General features: G+C 46.6%; 7 protein-coding genes across 8 annotated transcripts; 4 read left to right on the top strand and 3 right to left on the bottom strand.

Moving 5' to 3' along the window:
* The first annotated feature begins 451 nt into the window (after positions 1 to 451).
* Positions 452 to 2,112, top strand: LOC120444820 (apoptosis-inducing factor 3). The gene has a single exon (XM_039624776.1). The coding sequence runs from the start codon at positions 481 to 483 to the stop codon at positions 2,110 to 2,112; it is 1,632 nt and encodes a 543-aa protein (XP_039480710.1). The 5' UTR covers positions 452 to 480.
* Positions 2,113 to 3,233: 1,121 nt separating this feature from the next.
* On the top strand, positions 3,234 to 3,845 carry LOC120444445. The gene has a single exon (XM_039624104.2). The coding sequence runs from the start codon at positions 3,377 to 3,379 to the stop codon at positions 3,701 to 3,703; it is 327 nt and encodes a 108-aa protein (XP_039480038.1). The 5' UTR covers positions 3,234 to 3,376; the 3' UTR covers positions 3,704 to 3,845.
* A 151-nt stretch (positions 3,846 to 3,996) lies between these two features.
* On the top strand, positions 3,997 to 7,879 carry LOC120444444 (chymotrypsin-like protease CTRL-1). Its single transcript, XM_039624103.2, has 6 exons — positions 3,997 to 4,920; positions 5,173 to 5,553; positions 5,847 to 5,955; positions 6,039 to 6,223; positions 7,286 to 7,587; positions 7,701 to 7,879. The coding sequence occupies exons 1-6, from the start codon at positions 4,848 to 4,850 to the stop codon at positions 7,812 to 7,814; spliced, it is 1,164 nt and encodes a 387-aa protein (XP_039480037.1). The 5' UTR covers positions 3,997 to 4,847; the 3' UTR covers positions 7,815 to 7,879.
* Positions 7,880 to 8,338: 459 nt separating this feature from the next.
* LOC120444446 lies at positions 8,339 to 13,970 on the bottom strand. 2 transcript variants are annotated; one of them, XR_005615668.1, is made up of 3 exons: positions 13,501 to 13,970; positions 8,796 to 9,393; positions 8,339 to 8,699 (listed from the first exon to the last, which is right to left on the bottom strand). XR_005615668.1 is itself a non-coding variant. In XM_039624106.1 (2 exons), exon 1 carries the CDS (start codon positions 13,844 to 13,846, stop codon positions 13,523 to 13,525), a length of 324 nt encoding a protein of 107 aa, XP_039480040.1. In that variant the 5' UTR covers positions 13,847 to 13,970; the 3' UTR covers positions 8,339 to 9,393; positions 13,501 to 13,522. The 2 variants fall into 2 exon arrangements, 1 of the variants encoding a protein (XP_039480040.1); XM_039624106.1 differs by having other exon boundaries at positions 8,339 to 9,393.
* On the top strand, positions 9,285 to 13,499 carry LOC120444442 (insulin-like peptide receptor). The gene is made up of 7 exons (XM_039624101.1): positions 9,285 to 9,413; positions 9,692 to 10,594; positions 10,738 to 10,979; positions 11,074 to 11,202; positions 11,260 to 11,613; positions 11,672 to 11,975; positions 12,042 to 13,499. The coding sequence occupies exons 2-7, from the start codon at positions 10,202 to 10,204 to the stop codon at positions 13,467 to 13,469; spliced, it is 2,850 nt and encodes a 949-aa protein (XP_039480035.1). The 5' UTR covers positions 9,285 to 9,413; positions 9,692 to 10,201; the 3' UTR covers positions 13,470 to 13,499.
* Positions 13,971 to 14,031: 61 nt separating the features above from the next.
* LOC120444443 (tRNA-dihydrouridine(20a/20b) synthase [NAD(P)+]-like) lies at positions 14,032 to 15,483 on the bottom strand. The gene is made up of 2 exons (XM_039624102.1): positions 15,324 to 15,483; positions 14,032 to 15,261 (listed from the first exon to the last, which is right to left on the bottom strand). The coding sequence occupies exons 1-2, from the start codon at positions 15,409 to 15,411 to the stop codon at positions 14,162 to 14,164; spliced, it is 1,188 nt and encodes a 395-aa protein (XP_039480036.1). The 5' UTR covers positions 15,412 to 15,483; the 3' UTR covers positions 14,032 to 14,161.
* A 257-nt stretch (positions 15,484 to 15,740) lies between these two features.
* On the bottom strand, positions 15,741 to 19,673 carry LOC120445598 (protein phosphatase PHLPP-like protein). The gene is made up of 5 exons (XM_039626097.1): positions 19,470 to 19,673; positions 19,202 to 19,355; positions 17,590 to 18,386; positions 16,907 to 17,527; positions 15,741 to 16,845 (listed from the first exon to the last, which is right to left on the bottom strand). The coding sequence occupies exons 1-5, from the start codon at positions 19,671 to 19,673 to the stop codon at positions 15,757 to 15,759; spliced, it is 2,865 nt and encodes a 954-aa protein (XP_039482031.1). The 3' UTR covers positions 15,741 to 15,756.
* Positions 19,674 to 20,357: the final 684 nt, after the last annotated feature.

The raw sequence follows: 20,357 nt of genomic DNA, 5'->3' as shown, positions 1-20,357 counted from the left end.
AAACGTGATGTCGTATTTATATCTAACGAATAAAAGAATTACAAAAACCAAAAATATTTCAACCAAATAGAAATGTCAGTAAAAACAGCAACTACGTAAATGATAAAACGAATGCGATGAATAAATTACTATTTGACACATAAGAATAAAAGACAACAAAAATTGTTAACCAGAAAGGTGTACTTAATTATTTTACGCTCTTAAGAACTCCCGAAGAAAGCGTTCTACGTTCGGTTTCTAAATCGTAGAAAAAAGCGTTTCCTCCTCCTCCATAAAATATATATATTCTCAATCAAAATCACTAGCCGCGTTGAGTTAGACATTTGCCACGCACTCCATGGAATATTATTGGATATCTGATATGCGATGCGAGTTGTCTGACCATATCGTTCCGTATCGGTTAAATGACAAATGAAAATGTTGATTACACTTTCCAGTTTTATACTGTCAAGTAATAGGACTCACTCAACTGAGTTTTAAATGGAAGCACATGAATACACCGATCCTGTGGTCGCGTGCCACAAGTTCGAATTGCAGGAAAATGAGATGAGGCAACTGGACTTGAGCGGAATACCAAGCATCCTGCTGGTCAGGCAAAGTGGAATCCTGCGGGCGGTTGGCGCCAAGTGTCCTCACCGTGGCGCACCCCTTGCAAAGGGTGTTCTGACCAGGAATCGGGTGCGATGCCCGTGGCACGGAGCTTGTTTCAATCTGGAAACAGGAGATATTGAGAACTTTCCAGGACTAGACTCGCTGCCCTGTCATCGGGTTAATGTCGACTCCAGAGGCCAGGTGCTAGTACAAGTCAAGCGATCTTATTTACTAAAGCACTCAAGAATAAAACGAATGGTGAGCCGTAACTGGCAGGACCAAAGACGCTTTGTGGTGCTGGGAGGTGGTCCTTCAGGTGCCATCTGTGTGGAGACGCTGCGCCAGGAGGGTTTCAATGGTCGTTTGACGCTCGTCTGCCGGGAAAAGCATCTGCCCTATGATCGAATAGGGGTCATGAACTTGTTGAATACTGGTACCTATACCACGAGCTTGTGCCTTCGGGAAGAGCAGTTCTACAAGGACTACGGCATAGAGGTGCAGTTGGGAGTTTCAGCCGAAAGGTTGGATACGAACTGCCACATCCTTCACTGCACTGATGGCAAATCGTTTCCGTACGACAAAATCTATATAGCAACAGGCTACTCCGCTACCAGACCAAAAATACCCGGTGTGCACTTGAAGAATGTGAAAACCATTCGGGATATTGGCGATGCCAGAAGCATATTCCAAATGGTGGACAAATCAACCCATGTGGTGTGCCTGGGCTCCAGTTTCATGGCTGTAGAGGCTTCCGCCAATCTCGTTTCCAGTGCGGGCCGCGTTACCCTGGTAGCCCGACAAAGTGTGCCTTTCAAAGGCACATTGGGTGAGTCGATAGGACAGCGGATACGGGAACTCCTGGAGGAGAATAGGGTAGATGTGCGCGTGAGCAGTGGAATCACGCGGATCCTGGGAAACAATCGTGGGGAGGTGACTGCAGTGAAGCTCCTGGATAAGTCGCGAATACCCTGCAATCTGCTTATTCTTGGAACAGGTTGCCAGTGCAACACGGAGTTTCTCCAGCAGAGTGGCATTGGCGTCAATCCCGATGGCTCCGTGGATGTCAGCGACTTTCTCCAGACAAGCGTACGGAATGTGTATGTGGGTGGCGATATAGCCAATGCTTTTATCCTTGGTGGGTTCCCAGATCGAGCGAACATAAGCCACTACGGATTGGCTCAATACCACGGACGCATTGCTGCAATGAACATGAGTGGCCGCATTGCGAAACTGGAAGCCATTCCCTTTTTCTATACCTCGATCTTTGGCAGGTCCTTTCGCTCCGCAGGATATGGACAGTACAGGGATGTTCTCATCGACGGAAGTCTCGAGGATCTGCAGTTCGTTGCCTACTTCTTGGATCACAAAGATACGGTCACTTCAGTGGCCTCCTGCGGTCGGGATCCCATAGTTGCCCAGTTTGCCGCGCTGATAGCGCAGAGAAAACTACTGTGTCGGTGTCAGATCGCCGATCCCAAGGAGCGCGGTAGCTGGTTTACTAAGTTAAAGCTTAAGAACTAGTTCTCATTATCATATAATTTCTTATTTAAGGAATTTATTATTTTTTTAACTTTTATTTAAATAAGAAGATATCATCTTTTATGAGTTTTTGTTTATAATGGTCTTATAACATGTTCTGTTAATAAAAGCTTTGCGTTAACATTCGAATAACGTTCGGCTCAAAGCTTAGCAGTGCTATAAAAAGCTCCGTTTCCCTAACAGCAAATTTGAATCATATCTATAAATCGTTTACAATTAATATATTATCAAGAATTGTACGTATGTCGAAAAAATCTTAAATTTGCTAGGAAAGAATAATTTTGAGGGCGCTTAAAAGTGGGTTCTCTTATTTGGAAACACCTTTACCGAATGTAGCAGTCCAAACATTTTAAGCAAACAGTGTTAAGCATATCAACTAAATGATCCGCTTGAATGGCGTGAAATATAGCTACTAAATGATTATACACTACATCACCACACTACGCCACTTCACTTGGAACGATGAAGCTCCTCGGATTCTTGATCGGAGCTCTGATTCTGACATCCATCCAAGCCTATAGGGGTTGGTACTCCTACAGGCCTGCTAAGGTTATCAAAAAGAAGCCCTAACTACAACGATCTAGTTCTCAAGATTCAATTCTAAGGCTCCTATTAAATAAACAGGGGTTGTAGGGTTCATTTTGATGAAAATTGTACATTATATCTAAGGCAACCGAGTGGCTTGCATCGCATATACATAACCCCAAACAATTAAATTTTTGTTGATGTTTTATACAGAGCGGAGGGCAATTCCCTATGTGAGATTGTCATTAATATTTCAGCAATTTACTGACAGTTTAAACACGTTAATGGGCACATCAAAACGGTAATAAGAGCCACATAACGGTAACTCGGGTAGCAAAACTAACTTTTTTGCACACTCATACGTAAGTACATATCACACGTTTGTATTTATGAGCCATCCGCATGGAAAGGCATTCTTTTGTTGGCCATTTAATGGGTTAACAGCTTAGCAGGTAAATTATGCAATGTTCGATGTAAAACGGCCACAATAAACATCGCAATTAATAAGTTGCCTTTGTTCTTTCTAAAATAAGCGAAAAAGCGTAGAAAATATTTCTATGCAATGCTTTTACGTTCAATTTAAATAGCTCATTTCCCTAGTATTCCGATTCCGAATTGGATGAGCTGCTTTCAAAATTTGTAGCTTTTTAAAATTAAATTTCAAGACTTACAGACGAAGGGAAAGGAAAGTGGATCCACTGGCAAACTGAGCACGGGCCCCATGTGTTTCAATGTGCTGGAGGGTAGCAATCTGCTCCCCGATTGCAGCATTGCAAGCCGGGTCCACCTCTTCTCTCTGCTGCAGCACCTCCAGAACCAGGAGCGTCGTCCGGAGGATGTGAGTGACCAGTTGAGGGATCGCTACAACGTATTCCGCCAGGTTCTGCCCAACTACCCGGTACCGGAGCACGCCAGCCACGACGCGCGGGGATACTTTGAGGAGTTCTCCCAGGAACACGATGCAGTCGCATTCTGCTCGGACCCTGGATCATCCGGCGAGGAGACCAGCGAGTCCAGTTTGGATAGTGATTCCGAGCAGATCGGATAGACCGCCATCATAAGGGCACATATGTATGTACATAAATTTAAAAAGTGAAATGATGTCTGTGATGGTTGAGTGTCTGGCAAGTGGCGTTAAACGCGGCCATTAAGTGGTCAACAATAAAAAAGGAAAATTCGGCATAAAATTACAAAACAATTTGGTGGTCAGTGGTACTAGCAAAGACATATACTCGTATTAAGCAATTTAATGCGCGTTTGTCGCGCTTGTTTTCCTGCCTAAAAAACTGGAACCAGCTGCCCGTTTGTCCAGTGAAATGCGCTAGCTTATCAAATCTAAATGATCTCATTCAGCATATTTTTTATTATTACCCAAAAAATAGAATGCGAGAAAGGTATAGGCTAATCTCTCTTAAATAATAGCGCACATCACCAAACAGGGGAAAGTGCAGGCCAAGTGGAGTTTGGAGTTGCCTGCCAAGTGAGAATTATTTTATAAAAGTGGACAAATGAAAGTAATTGATTTTGTTATAATAATTATTCATATAATAATAATAACTTAGCTATAATGCCCTGAAGTAACTACAGATCGACGTTACATCCGTTTTTTAAACTTGTTACTGAAAAACCTCAAGATAAATAAGAGCACTTTACTACAGGGTATCCAGCAGCTGTGTAAGCCTAACCCACCGACCCTAAACTCTCTTTTACCAAAACGACCACTAATGGCCAGAAACAGAAAAAAAAGCATACAGTGCACTGCGGACGGGACGGATCCATGAGATCGCTTGCAATGGACGGACGGATCCGCATGTTCTGCCATCAAATGCCATAGGAATGTGTATCTGTATCTGTATGTGGCCAGCAAGTGGGTAAATTACAACCTGGAAATGGTCGCGAATCGAGACCGAACTGTCATAAAAATCAGTTAATAACCGCATACCCCGACCCACCCGACCACTATATAGAAGTGGATGTGTGTGCGATACACTTATCTGGCTGTGTGGATACGTATATTTTCATTTTCATTTGGCCAGATCGGCCAGTTGGGCATCGCCTCGTTTAGTTGACAGCGCTTTGTTCGCCTGCACGGTTCGAATTACCGGAAACCGAAAGTTAGAGCCCTCACCTGCGAATAGAATTACCACTAAGGAGTACATACCACTAAGGAATATATAACAAGTGTTAAGAAAATGCACGCCTTTCCAATGCTGTTTGTAGTCTTGCAACTCCTCGCAATCGTTCGCGCGGAATCGGGAGAATTCGGTAGGATACGATCTAAAAAGTGGTTGCTTTCCAAGGCTAAGAATAATAGGGATAATAAAACCCATAATTAAATAATATAACAATAGAATGGATAGTACGCAGTGGTTTATTGAATCTGAATATGTTCCCTGTGATAGTACTATCTTCAAATTGGAATTGAATCTGAACGCGAACTGTGGAAAAAGTCATACTTGTTAAAAATCAATTATAGTGTTGAAAAACAAAGCCCAGCCTAACGTACGCATCTTGCAGAGAAACTCCTGGTTCCCGCGAGCCACGGAAACGCAGAGCAGAGGAGCGGAGTACGGAGCAACGAGACCTCGACTGCTGGACACTCGGTGGCCGCCCGCTCCTACTACGACGTGGTGCAGAACGCCGGACAGACGGGCTGCTCCGTGGGCACCGAGTGCACCCCGCTCCACGACTGCACTGCCCTGATCTACGAGGTGGCCCGGAGCTGCTACTACGGCGACAAGTCGCTCTACTGCGGGGGAGCCAGCGAGGAGCTGCCCTACGTCTGCTGCCCCAGCAGTCCGCTGGAGAAGAACCAGGTGTGCGGCAAGTCCCTGGTCCAGGGCCACTTCTACAAGGGACTGGGCTCCTATCCCTTCGTCGCGCGCATCGGCTTCAAGCGTAAGCAATATATTTCATGTATTTAAATGTTCAAAATGCAGATATACTCATAAAATGCATCAGTTAGGCAATAAATAATCTTGCATTTCTTTAATCATGTCCAAAGGTTATAGGTTATTTCTAGATTTTAGTATCAAGGATGTCATATCAAAATATGTATATACCTTTAGTATTAGATTAATTTTAGATGCTAGTTTCTTAAGAGTACGTACTTTTAAATAGAATTCTATCGTCACATTCCATTCTTAACTAGCCATATAAAATGCTATTGTTTTATTCTCCTTTATATTCAGATGTCAACACTGGAGCCTTTGCCTATCCGTGTGCTGGAGCCGTAATTGCGCGCCGGGTCATTCTCACGGCCGCCCACTGCGCTCTGGCCAAGGCCGATGGACACCGGCTGTAAGTTGGTCACTGGGTGCAGTGCGTCACGCTGCTAGGGGAGGCATCTGATCGACTTTCTCCCCTCTGATCGACTTTTGCAGGTCTTCTGTGCGCGTCGGCGAGTACGATACGAGTAGCGATCCGGACTGCGCCAACACCGGATTCTGTGCACCGCGGTCGGTCAACCACGCCATCAGCCATGTGATCGTGCATCCCGACTACAAGCAGGGCCAGTATCACCATGACATTGCTCTGCTGGTGCTGAAAACGCCGCTAAACTATTCGGGTGAGTTCTGGGCGTGGCGGGCGTAGGGAGGCACCCCTATGAATCTATATATCTATATTCATATATACTCGAACATATATGTATATGTCAATATGTATATCGGAGTAAAATGGGTGGTTACGCTTGGCGGTGTCGGCGTTAATTAAAAATCGTTTTGTTCTGTCATCTTTCCGAGCACTCCACTCGGCCCCTCGCTCCAAGCTCACATGCCATGTTGCTGATTCGAGGTTGGGGCTTCCGATCCCCACATGTCACTTAATTGGGCGGCGTCGGGCTTTGCTGCGTGTTTGCTGTACCAGCTAATGGGTTGAGCGCGACCTGGTCACTGGATCCACTTCGATTTTCGATCTGTAGCCTTTGGTCTCGGTTCAATGGCTTCGGTATGGCATTTGGTATCCCCAAACTGGTCCATTCAGCTCTTCGCTTCATGGAGACTCAAATCAAATCGAACGTGATGTTGATGGTCGGAAATTGAATTTGGAGGCGTAAAACCACGTTGCAGTATCACCTCTGCACACAGCATATCAAATAAGGGTCATTGACGAGCTGCGATCGATTGGCTAATTGCAATTTGGCCAGTTCGTAAACAGATCATTACCTGCGACCCGAAAGGGGCGTCGCCCAGTTGGCTGGCCAACTTGTTTGCGTTCATCCTTATTGCTTTATAATGGCCAATAAAATAGCGCGGCCCGAGATAAATCAATGGGCCCAGCGCAAGGGCGTGTTCGAATGGGGAGTCCCTTTTTTCGGCACAATCAAAATTATTGCCTCGGACATTGAAACGTGGGGAAGGCAGAGCTGCTGCCAAATATCAAAGAAATTGGGTTGAATTTTTGTACGACTATTCGATCGCTGTGGTCATTCGATAGCATCTAATGGGCACATTGGTCATGGGAATATAAAACTCATACTCAGTAGTCCTGTTTCTGGAAGCCCCCTTTTGAAAAATATGCGCAAGCCCTTTGGGGCAAGACAACAATGTTGCAAATTTGGGAAGGTAGCGATCAGAAGTCGAACGCAAGATTAATGGCGGCCAGCCCATTTCCACTCTCGCACCGCCAGTGGCTACTCAACCCATCTGCCTGCAGAAGACACGCGCCAACCTGGTGGTGGGCAAACGGGCTACCATCGCCGGTTGGGGCAAGATGTCCACGTCGAGTGTCCGCCAGCCGGAGATGTCGCATCTGGACGTGCCGCTGACCAGCTGGGACCTGTGCCTCCGGAACTACGGGTCCACGGGGGCCCTGGAATCGCCCAACTCCATCGAGGGCCAATGGATGTGCGCCGGCGGCGAGGGCAAGGACGTCTGCCAGGGATTTGGCGGAGCACCGCTTTTCATACAAGAGAACGGCATCTTCTCCCAGGTAACTAAACGCGTTCGTTCTATCCGTTCAACAACTCATCATTTGAGTATACATACATACGGTTATCTAATGCATGAAGACTTAATAAATATACTTCACTTATTTTCCCACAGATCGGCATCATGTCCTTTGGATCTGATAACTGCGGCGGTCTTCGCATTCCGAGTGTCTACACCTCCGTGGCCCACTTTTCCGAGTGGATTCACGATAACACGCCACCGGAGTAGCTTAGTTCTAGCTTAAGCTAGACCTAAAATTGCATTATTTAAATAAAATATAAATATGAATACTAGCATCGGACTATTATTCAAAGTCATCGTAGAAAGCTTGCTGCGTTCTGTGGCGCATCCCATTGGATCTGATATGTTGATCTGAGTTTACACGCACCCAATCACTTAATTGAATTAATTGAACTCTGACACGAACCACTCGCCGGGGCTTGAAAAATAAGAAAATGATCTTTTATACAAATAAGATGACGGTAGGAAGGAAAGCATTTGCACTTTTGGAACCTTACTCTTCCAGCAATCGTATCTCGTTCAGCGCTGAGAGTTCTAATAATTAGCTATGGAATATGTTGTTTAAGAAATATGTTTATTTGAGCAATAGCAATGTGTATTCCCTCTATTAGAGCACATTATGAAGAAAGACATTTTTCCATTACGGGTGCCATCAAATGAGTTAATCAAGGTAAGCCCCTGACTTCGAACACAGTACACAGAAAGAAAAATGCATGTGATAAAGTGTTGCATTGGTTTTACTTTGCAGCACATACTTTATATTTTATTTTAAAATGCAATTTACATTTCTTAGCCACTTTTCGATATACTTTGTCTAGAATTCACTTTAGCCTGAATACTGCGATTTGGCACGGAGCTCCAGCTTCTTGTCCCAGTACATTCTTCGCTCTCCGAAACTCCGCATTGCCGGCTCGTTAAACTTAATCGCTTAAGTCTGCATGGGAATTCTCCTGCCTTGATTTCGAGCTGTCCATGTGCGTGCGGAGAGGAGAGTCCGAGTGGCCGGTACCGGTACCGGTGCCATGTGGCTAATTGGAGTCAGCTGTTTTTATGAGCCACTGGGATCAGCTGGTGGTTTGGCAGGAGCTGGAGCTGGAGATGGAGATGGAGCCCATAAATATCGAAATGGCTGCACTGCGCCAAAGAGGAAAGATTGAAACGGAATAGAATGGAATTCCTCGCATTTACCGACTGCTGGCCATTGCATAAGCTTCTTAACTGGCTCACAGTCCCGCAGAAATCAAGCGATCGCCTAATCAATTCACGAGAACGCAGAGTATCTGGCCATCGGCGAGGTCCCGGGGACGGAGGCGATGCTGGGGCAGAAGCCACTAAATGGAAAATCAATTTGTTTGCTCCCCACAGACGGACGAGGTTCCCAGACGGTCAGTCGGCAGTCGGTCGTCGCGAGGTGAACATCGTCGGCGGCACTCGCATTTCCAATTTTGCACCGGGCGAAAAATCCTCCGAACAGTGTCGAAAATATTTTAATTGCGTACCATTGTGGCCGTGTGTGTGGCAAGCTGAAGTCGCCCAGGAATGAAATACGGTTTTGTTTATTTTTTAGAATTCTTATATTTAACAGTCTGGCTGTTTGGCGCCGAATAATCGTGGTGCCGTATTAAATATAGCTAAAATATATTAGTGGACTTCCACGATCGATTCGAATTTCGCTTGCATTGCGCGAAAAGCTCAAGTTATTGTTACGGTGTAAATTAAGAAATATGATTTTAGAAACTACGTGCATCATCCATTGAGGTAGTGACGATTAAAGTGTTGAAGTCCCCTGAAAAAATACAAAAAAAGGTATATTACTTTTTAAATGTATACGCTTAAAAGAAGATGTATCTGAAAAAATAAGCAATATAAACAAATTTCATTTATGCACTTTTTTATATAAATGGATGGAGTCTTGTCCAAAATGATTAGTAGTTTCGACTAATATTATTTCCATGAATGTTTATTTTGAACACCGCACCGAGATACTAAAGCATATCTGAAAATTTGACGCAAACGGTCTTGTTTCTTTTGAAATAAGATATTCTGCCAACAGATCAAATAGAGAATTTATGGTTTTCCATTAGAAAAAGATGATCTGATTGTATGGCAACCCCCGCGAGTGAATATAAAAGCAGAAGATCGCCCTGCACGAGGCCAAACTAAACCGCTCAAAAAACAAACAATAAACAAATACGATCGAAGAAATTGTTTTAGACGTGCGTAATGCGCTTGTGTGGTAAAGTGTTTGTTTACGCTCCCGATCTAGACAGTAAAGCAAAATAATTAGCGTAGATTTAAGAACAAAAGCCAGCCCTCCGCGTGCGATATTTCGCCATCGATAGCGAGAGCTCAAAAAAAGCGCCCAAGTCATAAATATCGGGCCTAATCAGATGGACGCTGGAGAGCCAGGGCGCTAATTGGGAGTGCTACATATCACTGTATAACTGTAAGCTGATCGGAACGAAGGAACATACATAGGTTCGGCAGAAGCAACGCAATATGTGGGGGCGACAACGCCGCCGGCAGAAGGAGAAGCAAAAGAGGAAAAACCAAAAATAAAGTTCAAAACTCTTTTCAAGTCCCAGCTTGGCAACATGCACTGTAGCAACACGCACTGCGGCAACATGCTGCTGGGCGTCGCCCTCATGTTGCTGGCGCTATATGGCTCCTCCTGCGCCGAACCAAAATTGGAGCACGAGTGCTCCAGCATGGACATCCGAAACAAGTGCGAGAACATGCATCTGCTGGACAACTGCACCGTGGTCACCGGATACGTGATGATCACGCTGATCCCCATCGATGTGCACTGCAACTTCTCGGAATACTCATACCCGCTGCTCACCGAGATAACCGAGTTCATGATCTTCACCGATGTGCGCGGCCTGGTCAACATCACCGAGATGTTTCCGCACCTGACCGTCATTCGTGGTCGCCGCCTGTTCCTCAACTACGCGCTCGGCGTGACCAACATGCACGACCTGGAACAGGTGAGATCCTAAGTCTAGTCCATTGAATAGGAAAAAGATTGCTGCCCAACAGTCTCATTTTTTGAGAAAAAATCTCAAATTTATTGGGCTATTCCTAAGTCTGAACCATTTTTGGTTAATACGCTCCATTTTGAAAACTCCAGTTGGCTTTTCCCAGACTGGTGGCCATACAACGAGGACAAGTCTACATCGACAGCTGCCCCAAGCTCTGCAGCATCGCCCGTGTTAATTGGGATCTGCTGACTCACACCATAGGCGATAACAACATCATAATGGACAATAAAAACTGTAGCACACCGGTTTGCTCTGGATGCAGTTCCTTCCACTGCTGGTCGAATCATTACTGCCAAAGATCGGTCAACGAAAATGTGGCCAATCCAAAGGCGTAAGTAAAACTAAAACATTCTCATTAGAGAATGATTTGGAATTATTCGAAACAACTCTTGAATGGTTAAATACTAATCCCTAATCCACCGCAGCAACATCAACGCCTGCCACGAGGAGTGTTTGGGCGGCTGCAAGAACAACTCAACATCTGCTGCTGACTGCAGCGTCTGCCGCGGACTCAGTGATGATGGTGTCTGTGTAAAGAGCTGTGCCAAGGACAAGTGAGTGGACACATTCTGCCGCAATACATAGGATCTATATGTTTTACTGCCTTACAGGTACGTCATGGAGAACTATCAGCGCTGCTATACCAAGGATGAGTGTGTGGTGAAACATGGCCACGTTATTTACGGATCACAATGCGTGGCCTTCTGTCCCAGCGGCTACAAGACGGACAACAGGTCGGAGTGCGTGCCCTGCGGTCCCGGTGAGCCTTGCATCAGCTTCTGCACGCCGGAGTGGCCTGGGAAAGCGTTTATCGTATACAATCTGGCTGATGCCGAGAGTTTGCGTGGCTGTCAGATTTTTAATGGCAGTCTGGTCATCACAATCCGCAACAAGGTGAACGAGACGCAGCTGTTCCACAGCTTCACCAGTATCCGCGAGGTTCGGGGGCACGTTAAAATCTATCGGTAAATATTATTGTTTTGGTGTTTCTCTGTCATTTAAACTTAATAATTCTTTCCGCAGTTCCTCCCAGCTTAGAAGCCTGCAATTCCTCAGGAACCTGGAGCGCGTCCACGGTGATCCCCTAGAGAATCGCCACTATTCCTTCATACTTTATGACAACAAGCAACTGTCCGAGTTGTGGACACCTTCGCGGCAACTCGAGTTCATGGAGGGCGGCATGTTCATGCATCGCAACAACAAACTGTGTAACCGGAGGATGCGAGAATTCCAGAACGGTGTGACCCATGATAGAGCCCTGGACTCTCTGCAGACCAACGACCAGGAGGTGCAGTGCAGTCCCTCAAAGTTGCAGCTGTTTGTGCAGGTAAATTTCGCTGGCTTTTCCTACGTAATATTTTAATTTACATATTCTGTTTATTCTTATATTCAGAAACGATCCCATCGGTCTGTGAAGCTAAGCTGGCTTAAGTCACAAACAAGCCAGAAGATCGAGTTGATCCACCGACCTTTATCGCCGGGGAAACTGTACCACGAGGAAAGTGATCTGGAAGCACCTATATGTAGACGAATTAACTGGAATCGACGCCTGCTCTTCCCTGACGACCTGATCGAAAATGGCACTCACTATCTTTTCGACTTGGATGATCTTCAACCGGACACGCGCTATGCCGTCCTGATACGTACTTTTGGCAATGATGAGGCGCATGACGCACGCAGCGAATTGACCTACGTGCAGACGGAGCTGGACATCCCAAAGCCCCCGTTGCTGGAGCTGGTCAAGAAGACGGATAGCTCGCTGACGGTTCGGATGGCCAGTCACGACCACACTAGCTTTGTTCTTACGGTCTTTGAACTGAGCGATGATCAGGCTTATATAGAGCAGAGAAACTACTGCCACCAGCCGTCGTACGTGTGGCAGGACATGGACGGCCCCAAGTGGATGGCGTACGAGGACTACGACGACTGCTGTGCCCAAAGGGCAGAGCATTTGGAGGACTCTCGTTTCATTGCGGACATGGGCGAGCAATATCGCTGCACCCTTGATAATCGCAAGCAATGCAGACGACTGACACTGTCAGAGGTCACTCTTCCACAGCTTCGGCTGCCGGGAAACACCACGGAGTACGAGCTTAAGGCGCTGCATCGCTATCGCCTGTATGCGCTTCAGCTGCAAGCCTGCAATCTGCTCGGATGCAGCAGCCACACAACTCTCTACGGACGAACGAACTATACAATGGGTGCCGATCTTCTCACCCAGCTATATGCCTGCCACATTCCGGAAATGGATAAGTACATTATGCGCTTCGACGAGCCTAAGAAGCCCAATGGCCTGGTGACCAACTATGTAATCCACATTCGCAACAACTTCTCGCAAACCCACGTCGGGTGCGTCACGCGAATGGATCACCAGAGTGCCGGCTACATGTACATAAAGCAGATAAACATTACTTTCACCCAGTGCGCCGTGCGGGTTCATTCCCTGGCCGGAGATGTGATGACGCCCTACATGCCAATCAGCCTGTGCAGCGACGAGGACCGCTTACAGGCGTTTCACAGCAGGGAGGCCAAGGAACTATCGCCGGAAATCACAGACATGACAGCCACAGCGTCACATGGTCGCGGCATTAGCATATTCCTGATCTGCTTCCTGTTTGGGTGCAGTGTTTCTCTGGTTTGGGTTCTTTACAAGCGGCGATGTTGGAGGAAGTTACCGGGACTCCGGCGATATGTGCCCGTGCGAGAGCAGTGGCTGCGTGACCGACAACAAGCCGACGATCGCGAAATCCTTGTCGACGGTTTTGAAACAGTTCGTTTTCAGAACAACAACAACAGCCAGGCGGACGATTATCCTATGTAAACGATAATATACATCTGTATGTGAGACTTACCTTGCTTGATCAACGATAGATCCTAGGTGGAGGATGTGCTGGGCTTGGTTGTGGGCTCCGACCTGTCGGCGTCATCGTTCACGCTCTTACCGCTGGCCAACAGAACAGCTGGAACGCTACTGGAGGTCGCCGGCAGTACCTCGCTATCGGAGGGGGGCGTGGGCGTCCGGGGAGTTAGCAATTGTTGGCGGCTCCTCAAGCGTTCCATTTTGGCCTGCTCGTACTCCTTGAGATCGGACAGTTTCAGCTGGATGGTCTGCAGTTCGCGGCGTCGCATTTTTCCGTGATGTTTTCTTTTTGGGGAGGAAGTATACAATTTGTATATCTCGATATCGATTAGGCACATACGTTATCGAATACACTTGTACGCCAGGGGTGGCTTACGTTATTGAACATATCGATAACGCTATCACGCTTTTCCCATTATTAACTTAGGTCGGGAATTTTTGAAATTTAAAAGCAACTTTAAAATCATTTATGTACCTAAGTATTGGATTACTTTTTTTATGGGGAATAAAATACACAATAAACTTTGTTTTCTATTGTTTTTCAATATAATTACATTGTATAAAATATGTAAATATATAAAATATCAACCTATTTTAATTTGTTCTGTACAACCTTTAATCCCACCCAACAAGGGATATATTTATAAAACAATTTACTCCTCGCCGAAGAGTCCTCCCAGTTCCAAATCTTCTCCACCAGTTCCAGTCAACTGGTGTGCTCTGAATTCCGTAAAAAACTTTCCGTCGCTATTTGAACTCCAGGCCTGCTCATCCGACTCGGCGGCAATGTGCCGGGCGTGTTTGGGTGGTGTAAAATGGTTGTACGTGCAATCCGTGTAGTCAGCCGAGGTTGAGTCATCCTCACTATATTCCAGATTGTAGTGTTCCTGCAGAAAGTCCACTACCTGTTCTTTGGAACCCAAGCTGTTGAATTGCACTCGTAGATCTCGCTTCATTTGAGCGCTCCACATGAAGGTGAGGTGGTGATGAAAGCATTGAAACAGCAGATTATTCCCCGCAGCAGATGCTATATCTAGCCATTGTTGTACACAGGACAATGGCGTGGTTTTAACATCTGGATAGATGCTATTGAAGAGAGCCGGATTAGCAAGCAGGCCTCGGGCAGCCATTACCCCAGCAGCTCCTGTCTGATCATGCATATCGCAGGCATCCCTATAGCTCTCCACATTGCCGTTGACTATCAGAGGGATTTGCAGGGACTTGCGCACCTCGGCCATGCCTGGGATGTCTAGCGTGTCCTTAGAGTGCTTTTGGGCTGGCGTCCGTCCGTGAAGTGTTAGGAAGGTGACACCCGCTTGTTCCAACTGGCGGGCCAAATCTATAGTGCGCTCCAAAGACTGCTCTCCTCCCAGCAGACGCATCTTCACCGATACACTGAAATCAGCGGGCAGTGCGCGCCTCACCTCCTGGACCACTTGACGCACTAGCTCCGGCTGGCGCAACATTCCGCAACCGTAGCCCTTAGCCATTGCCCAGCTTTGTGGACAGCCACAGTTTAAATCGATGCCATCAACATACGGATAGATGAGCTGGGCGGAGGTGACAAATTCCGTAGGATCCTTGGCCGCAAACTGAGCAATCAGCGGCTGGTCATCCGCACCCGTGGAGAACTCGTTCTGGCGGGCCTTTTCGCTGTTGTTAATGGAGTCTGAGATCATCATGGGCGTAAACGCGAGTTGCACACCATTTAATCGGACTAAACGCCGAAATTCCAGCTTACTGTACCGGACCACTGAAATATAAATTGGCAGATTTAGTAAATTAACCAGTAGCTAATCATATTATATGCATTACTTGGAGCGCTGACCCGCACGAAATCCGATCGTGCTTCCGCGAACAGCTCAGCGATGTTGTGATGCGGTCTCTGTTGCGGCCGGTGCATTATTATAAAATATTTGATGGTAAATAAACATAAACAATTGACAAACGTGCTAGTGCCTATTGGTGGTTACCACGTGAGGGAAATCGATAGATCGGCAAACAGTTTATACCGATAACTTTTACCGCTAATAACGGTTTTCTGTAATACGATTTGTAATAGGGGGATTGTAGTAACGATAACGAATATTTCTTTATTATTTCAAAGTTTGGGAAAACATAGACATACAGACTGACGAAGACTTTTAATAGCTTAAAAACTCTAAGACGACCTAATAATGCAATTTCTAACGTGTTTTTTCTTACATATCAACTTATAGTAAATACCCCGGTAAAAATCAACATTAGGCTAAAGTTCCGTCGTGGCCACGCCCCAGTACTTTCGCATTCTATTCTCGTGCTCGTTGAAGTCATCATCGTCGTGCTCCTCCTCGTCCAGGATGTTCCTCTCCCGCTCCTGGGTAACGGCAAAGTCGTACTCGAAATTGTAGGGCATCAGGCGCTGAAGGGATCCAAAGTAGGCTGAATTTGGTCCTCCGGACCGCTTTGCGGTACATCCGTGAAACTTGGGGCGGGGCTTTGCATCAAACAGGTTATATCCGTAGCTTTGGGCCTGCTGAAAGGAGAGGGCACTGCCAAAGTGTCCAGGAGGCGATTGCTTCGCCTGATGATATGAACCCAGGGCAGCAGAAGGCGCTATGGGTTGGGGTAATTGGGGAGTGCTGGTCGAGATGAACTTGTTGGTGACACTGCGCATCAGATTCGAGGTAAAGTCGTTCCGTTCTGGAAGAACCGCAGCTGCCATGATGGCATTGGGAACGGTACGCTGTTTCGTGAAAGACTTGGAGATGGTGTTTAGCTCCTTATCGAACAGCAGCTGGGTGTTCTGTTCCAGCATGTACTCCCAGCACTTGAACTGCTCTTCTGAAAGAACTGATTCTGAAACTGACTCTGTTTCATCCAGCATCTCCAGCTGTTGCTCCTCCTGCAAAACGCGGGCATGGGCTAGGACAAACTCATCGTCCTTATCCTTGGCCAGCAGGTCCCGATCACTCTGTCCGCTTGGCGAGGATCGTCCCGCCAGTGGTTCCTGTTCGATAGCTCGGTGGCGACAGGCGTTGCTCCGGTCGCAGCACGTACGTTTACAAACCGATCCACTGGACAATGGTAAGGAAACCAACTGGGGCTTCTTGCGCACACTTTGTTTCAGCTCCCGTATCAGGTGATCCACATCCGTACCGAGATGGCGAAAGCGAACCACTATTACACTGAGATTCTCTGCCGCAGCAAAGCTTTGAGCAATGTCCACCAGTCGCTTGGCCGCAAGCAGGGAATTCTCCTCCTTTCGGATCTCTCGGGCAGCACGATCAATATCCATCACCGACCAGAGCTGATCATTGCCCACCACCAAGTACTCGTCGTCGTTGCTGAGAATGAGCTGAAACAAGGAATCGCTTTCAATTTGATTGGACTAAACATTTGATTTGGTAGAAACATACCTCTAACACATGTGGATCTGGCATGGAATGGATCTGATCCTTTTGAATGACTTCCGCTTTGGTAAGCCGCAACTGGGAGGTGCGTCTTATCAGATAGGCGTCCAGGCCTCCTGTGCTTGCCATGCGTAGGACGTATCGCTTACTCTTCAGTGGTCTTACTTTTGACGGAGCCCGTGTCCTGGTCAGATGGAATAAGGCGGCACTCCGCACACTGCCACATTGCTGCTGCGCCGCCAGCAGGGTAAACTTTATGTAATCCCTGACCGCCGAATCCTTCACCATCTGCTCCTGCTTCATCAGATCGGGCACTAAATTGGCCATCTCCTGGGCGGCCCGCCCGCTTCCTTCCATTGCCTCGAACATCCCGTACAGAGCTTCGTCAGATCCGCCGTAGTTTGCAGCCCTCAGTTGGTAAACTGAGAGCTTCCGGCAGTCACCGGAACCCGGAGTTTCTGCAAAGCCCATGGTCCAGGGCCCAGTCGACTTATTCTGATTCCGTTGGGCACTCGCCTGTCGGAGCTTGGTTGTGGGCAAAGCAGCTCTATTGTTTCCAGAGACGTCAATTAGGCTCCAATGACGCTGGCTCTGAGTCTGACAAACCTTAAACTGTTGCTCGTCAACCTGAAGGATAATGGCTTTCATTGGTCATTGGTCAGTGTATAGGTTCTTTGAGCTTATCTAACCTGCAGCTGTAGGTTCCCTGATAGATCCAGGTACTTTAGATTCCTTGATGGAACCAGGGCCAGCAGATTAACGCGATCCAAGTGATTGTGCGAGAGATCAAGGACCTTCAGCATGGCCAACTTCGCCAGTTGTGGGGTGCAAAGGAGTAGGTTGTTGCAGCAGCGAAGCACCCTGAGCTGACCGAGAGTAGCCACCTCCTCCGGCAGTTGTTGCAGCATATTACCAGACAAAACGAGGATCTCAAGATCCGGCCAGTTGCGAACGCAGGCGGCGGGCAGGACCCCGATGCGATTGTAGGCCAGATGAAGAACTCTCAACTTGGCGGCATTGTGCAACGGCTCAAAGATGCTATCATTCAGGTGATTCCCCGCGAGCGATAGATTCACCAGCGCAGCATGGTTATTCTGCTCGTAGCGTGGCAAGGTGGACAACTTGTTGCAGGAGACATTCAGCGTTTCCAGACGAGCGTGTGTTACTGCAAAAAAGTTGTCTGGCAGACTTGCTAACTCATTACTCTGCAACAGCAGAGTCCGGATGCTGGAGAATCCCTCCGGAATTTGGTCCAGCTGCTTCAGATCGTTGTATGCCAGATCTAAGGACACCAGATCAGTTATCCTGTAGTTGCGTAACAGTCCTGCCACAGTGCTAAGGCGGTTGTGTGAAGCATCCAAGGAGGTCAAGGAGGCACACGCCCCGACCCAGTTGGGCAGCTCACTGAAGTTATTGTGAGAGATGTCGATGCGCTGCAGTTTCAGCGGAACTGGATGGGTATTCGTTGTGGATATGATGTGCAGGTCTGGAATTTATTATTTCAGAATCCGATTAATATTAAAAACAAGAGAAAACGCTAGTCGAGTTTCTAGACACTGAGACACCCATAAGTCAGCTAGTGGGATTGCGAGTAAGAAATTTCAAAATTAATTGGTCAAATGATAGAAATTAGAAAGGGTTTTGAGCGGTTTGTTGGTGTTCCAAAGGCGGTGCAAGACTCTGATAAATTGATAATATATTTCAATACCATTTACTCGTAGGTTAAAGTGGTATACTAGATTCGTTGAAGAGTATGTAACAGACAGAAGTAAGTATTTCCGACCATATAAAGTATATATATTCTTGATCAGGATCGAGTCGATCTGGTCATGTCCGTCTGTCCGTGTGTTTGTCCGTCCGTATGAACGTCGAGATCTCAGGAACTATAGAGCTATACAGTTTCCACGCCCACAAATTGCCCAGAACTGCCACGCCCAAACTGTTAAACAATATTTTTATATTTTTCCATTTTTTTATTAGTCTGCTAAATTTCTATGGAATGCAGAAAAAGATTTTGCCATGCCCGCTTCAACGCCCACAAACCGCCCAATACTGCCACGCCCACAAAGTTCGAAAAAGGTAGGAGGGGATAAGTATATATCAGATCGTCTGTCCATCGGTATAAACGCTATGGTCTTGGAAAACTATGCAAGCTAAAAAGTTAAGATAAAGCAACTGATTGTAGAGACGTAGACGTATTCTAAGCTTTAACTAAAGGTTTTATGTCCTTTGCTTTTGTAACAACTGATGTAATCAAAATTGAATGCGGAATTCGGAATGTATTCTAAGACGAAGGCTTACAATTATGGTCGGCTACAAGTGTCTGCAAATTGGTGGCATTGATGATCAGTTCCATCAGCTTGTTCCGGCTGCACTTCAACGACTCCAGTTGAGCGAGCGAACTGAGGTCCAAGACCTCCATTTCGTTTTCGCATACTTCCAGCTGGGTCAAGTACTGTGGACGAATAGAGAAAACGGCGATTGGGGAAGATGTACAGGCATACCAGCCGGATATGAAATACCGGAAGCCGGATGTCGGATACCGACAGACGGAGTGGAGTCGACTCACGTTGTAGTTGCCAATCAAGATGCTGCCCCCAAGTTGGCTGCCCTTCAGGCTGAGCTTTTGGGGGGATGTCTGGCCCAAAGTGGCGGCCTGCTGCTCCTCCGCCTCCGTCACCTCGGCGGGCAGTGGATGCGGTCCACTGTGGCTGGCACTAACTTTCAGCTTCGATTTATATGGATCCGCTGGCTTCCTCGTGGCTTTAAGCATTGTTTTCGGGCCTCTCGGGGGTTTCTTTTATTTTACTTCGAGCTCTTGGCAAGACTCCAACTTCGCTATGCATCAACGAACACCCATCGAGTGGCGATCGTCGCGGATTTCATTTGCTTTCGTGGGGTAATCCACTGCACTCTATGTGTAAAACCTTCTAACTTCACTGGGTTACTTATTCACATCAATTACTGCTTGCAATTATTAGTTCTTTTGTGGACTTTGTGGACTTGGGGACTTCCCAAGATGTGGTAATAAGCAACTGTCTGAATTTGGTAATACTCCTACATATTACTTAGTGTAGGATCCGCACCCGATAAATGCGACCGCTCAACTGAAGAGGAACACGATAACTACGGCTATGGTGGCTCTGGGCCGTTACAGAAAGACAGACACGCTTGAGAGACCCTCGGTCTTTCGGTTTCTGGTCGTATTGCCCAAATCCGAGTTGCGCTCAAGACGTGGAGGTACTACAGTGCTACAGTTTCAATGAACATAAAGTAATACCTGGAGTACCCAAGGGAATTAAGAAAATTTTAAATGAAAATGTTTCATTAAAATTAAAGTATTTGATAATTGGACATACATAAATAGAAATTCGTTTTAAACATTTTTTTTTAATTTGTAAAATAGACCATTCTTATTATATAGCACCCACTGTACAGCAGTCTTATAAAGCATAAA

The sequence above is a fragment of the Drosophila santomea genome, chromosome 2R (assembly GCF_016746245.2).
Source record: "Drosophila santomea strain STO CAGO 1482 chromosome 2R, Prin_Dsan_1.1, whole genome shotgun sequence".
NCBI lineage: Eukaryota > Metazoa > Arthropoda > Insecta > Diptera > Drosophilidae > Drosophila > Drosophila santomea.
This window is presented reverse-complemented; position numbering and strand designations above follow the sequence as displayed.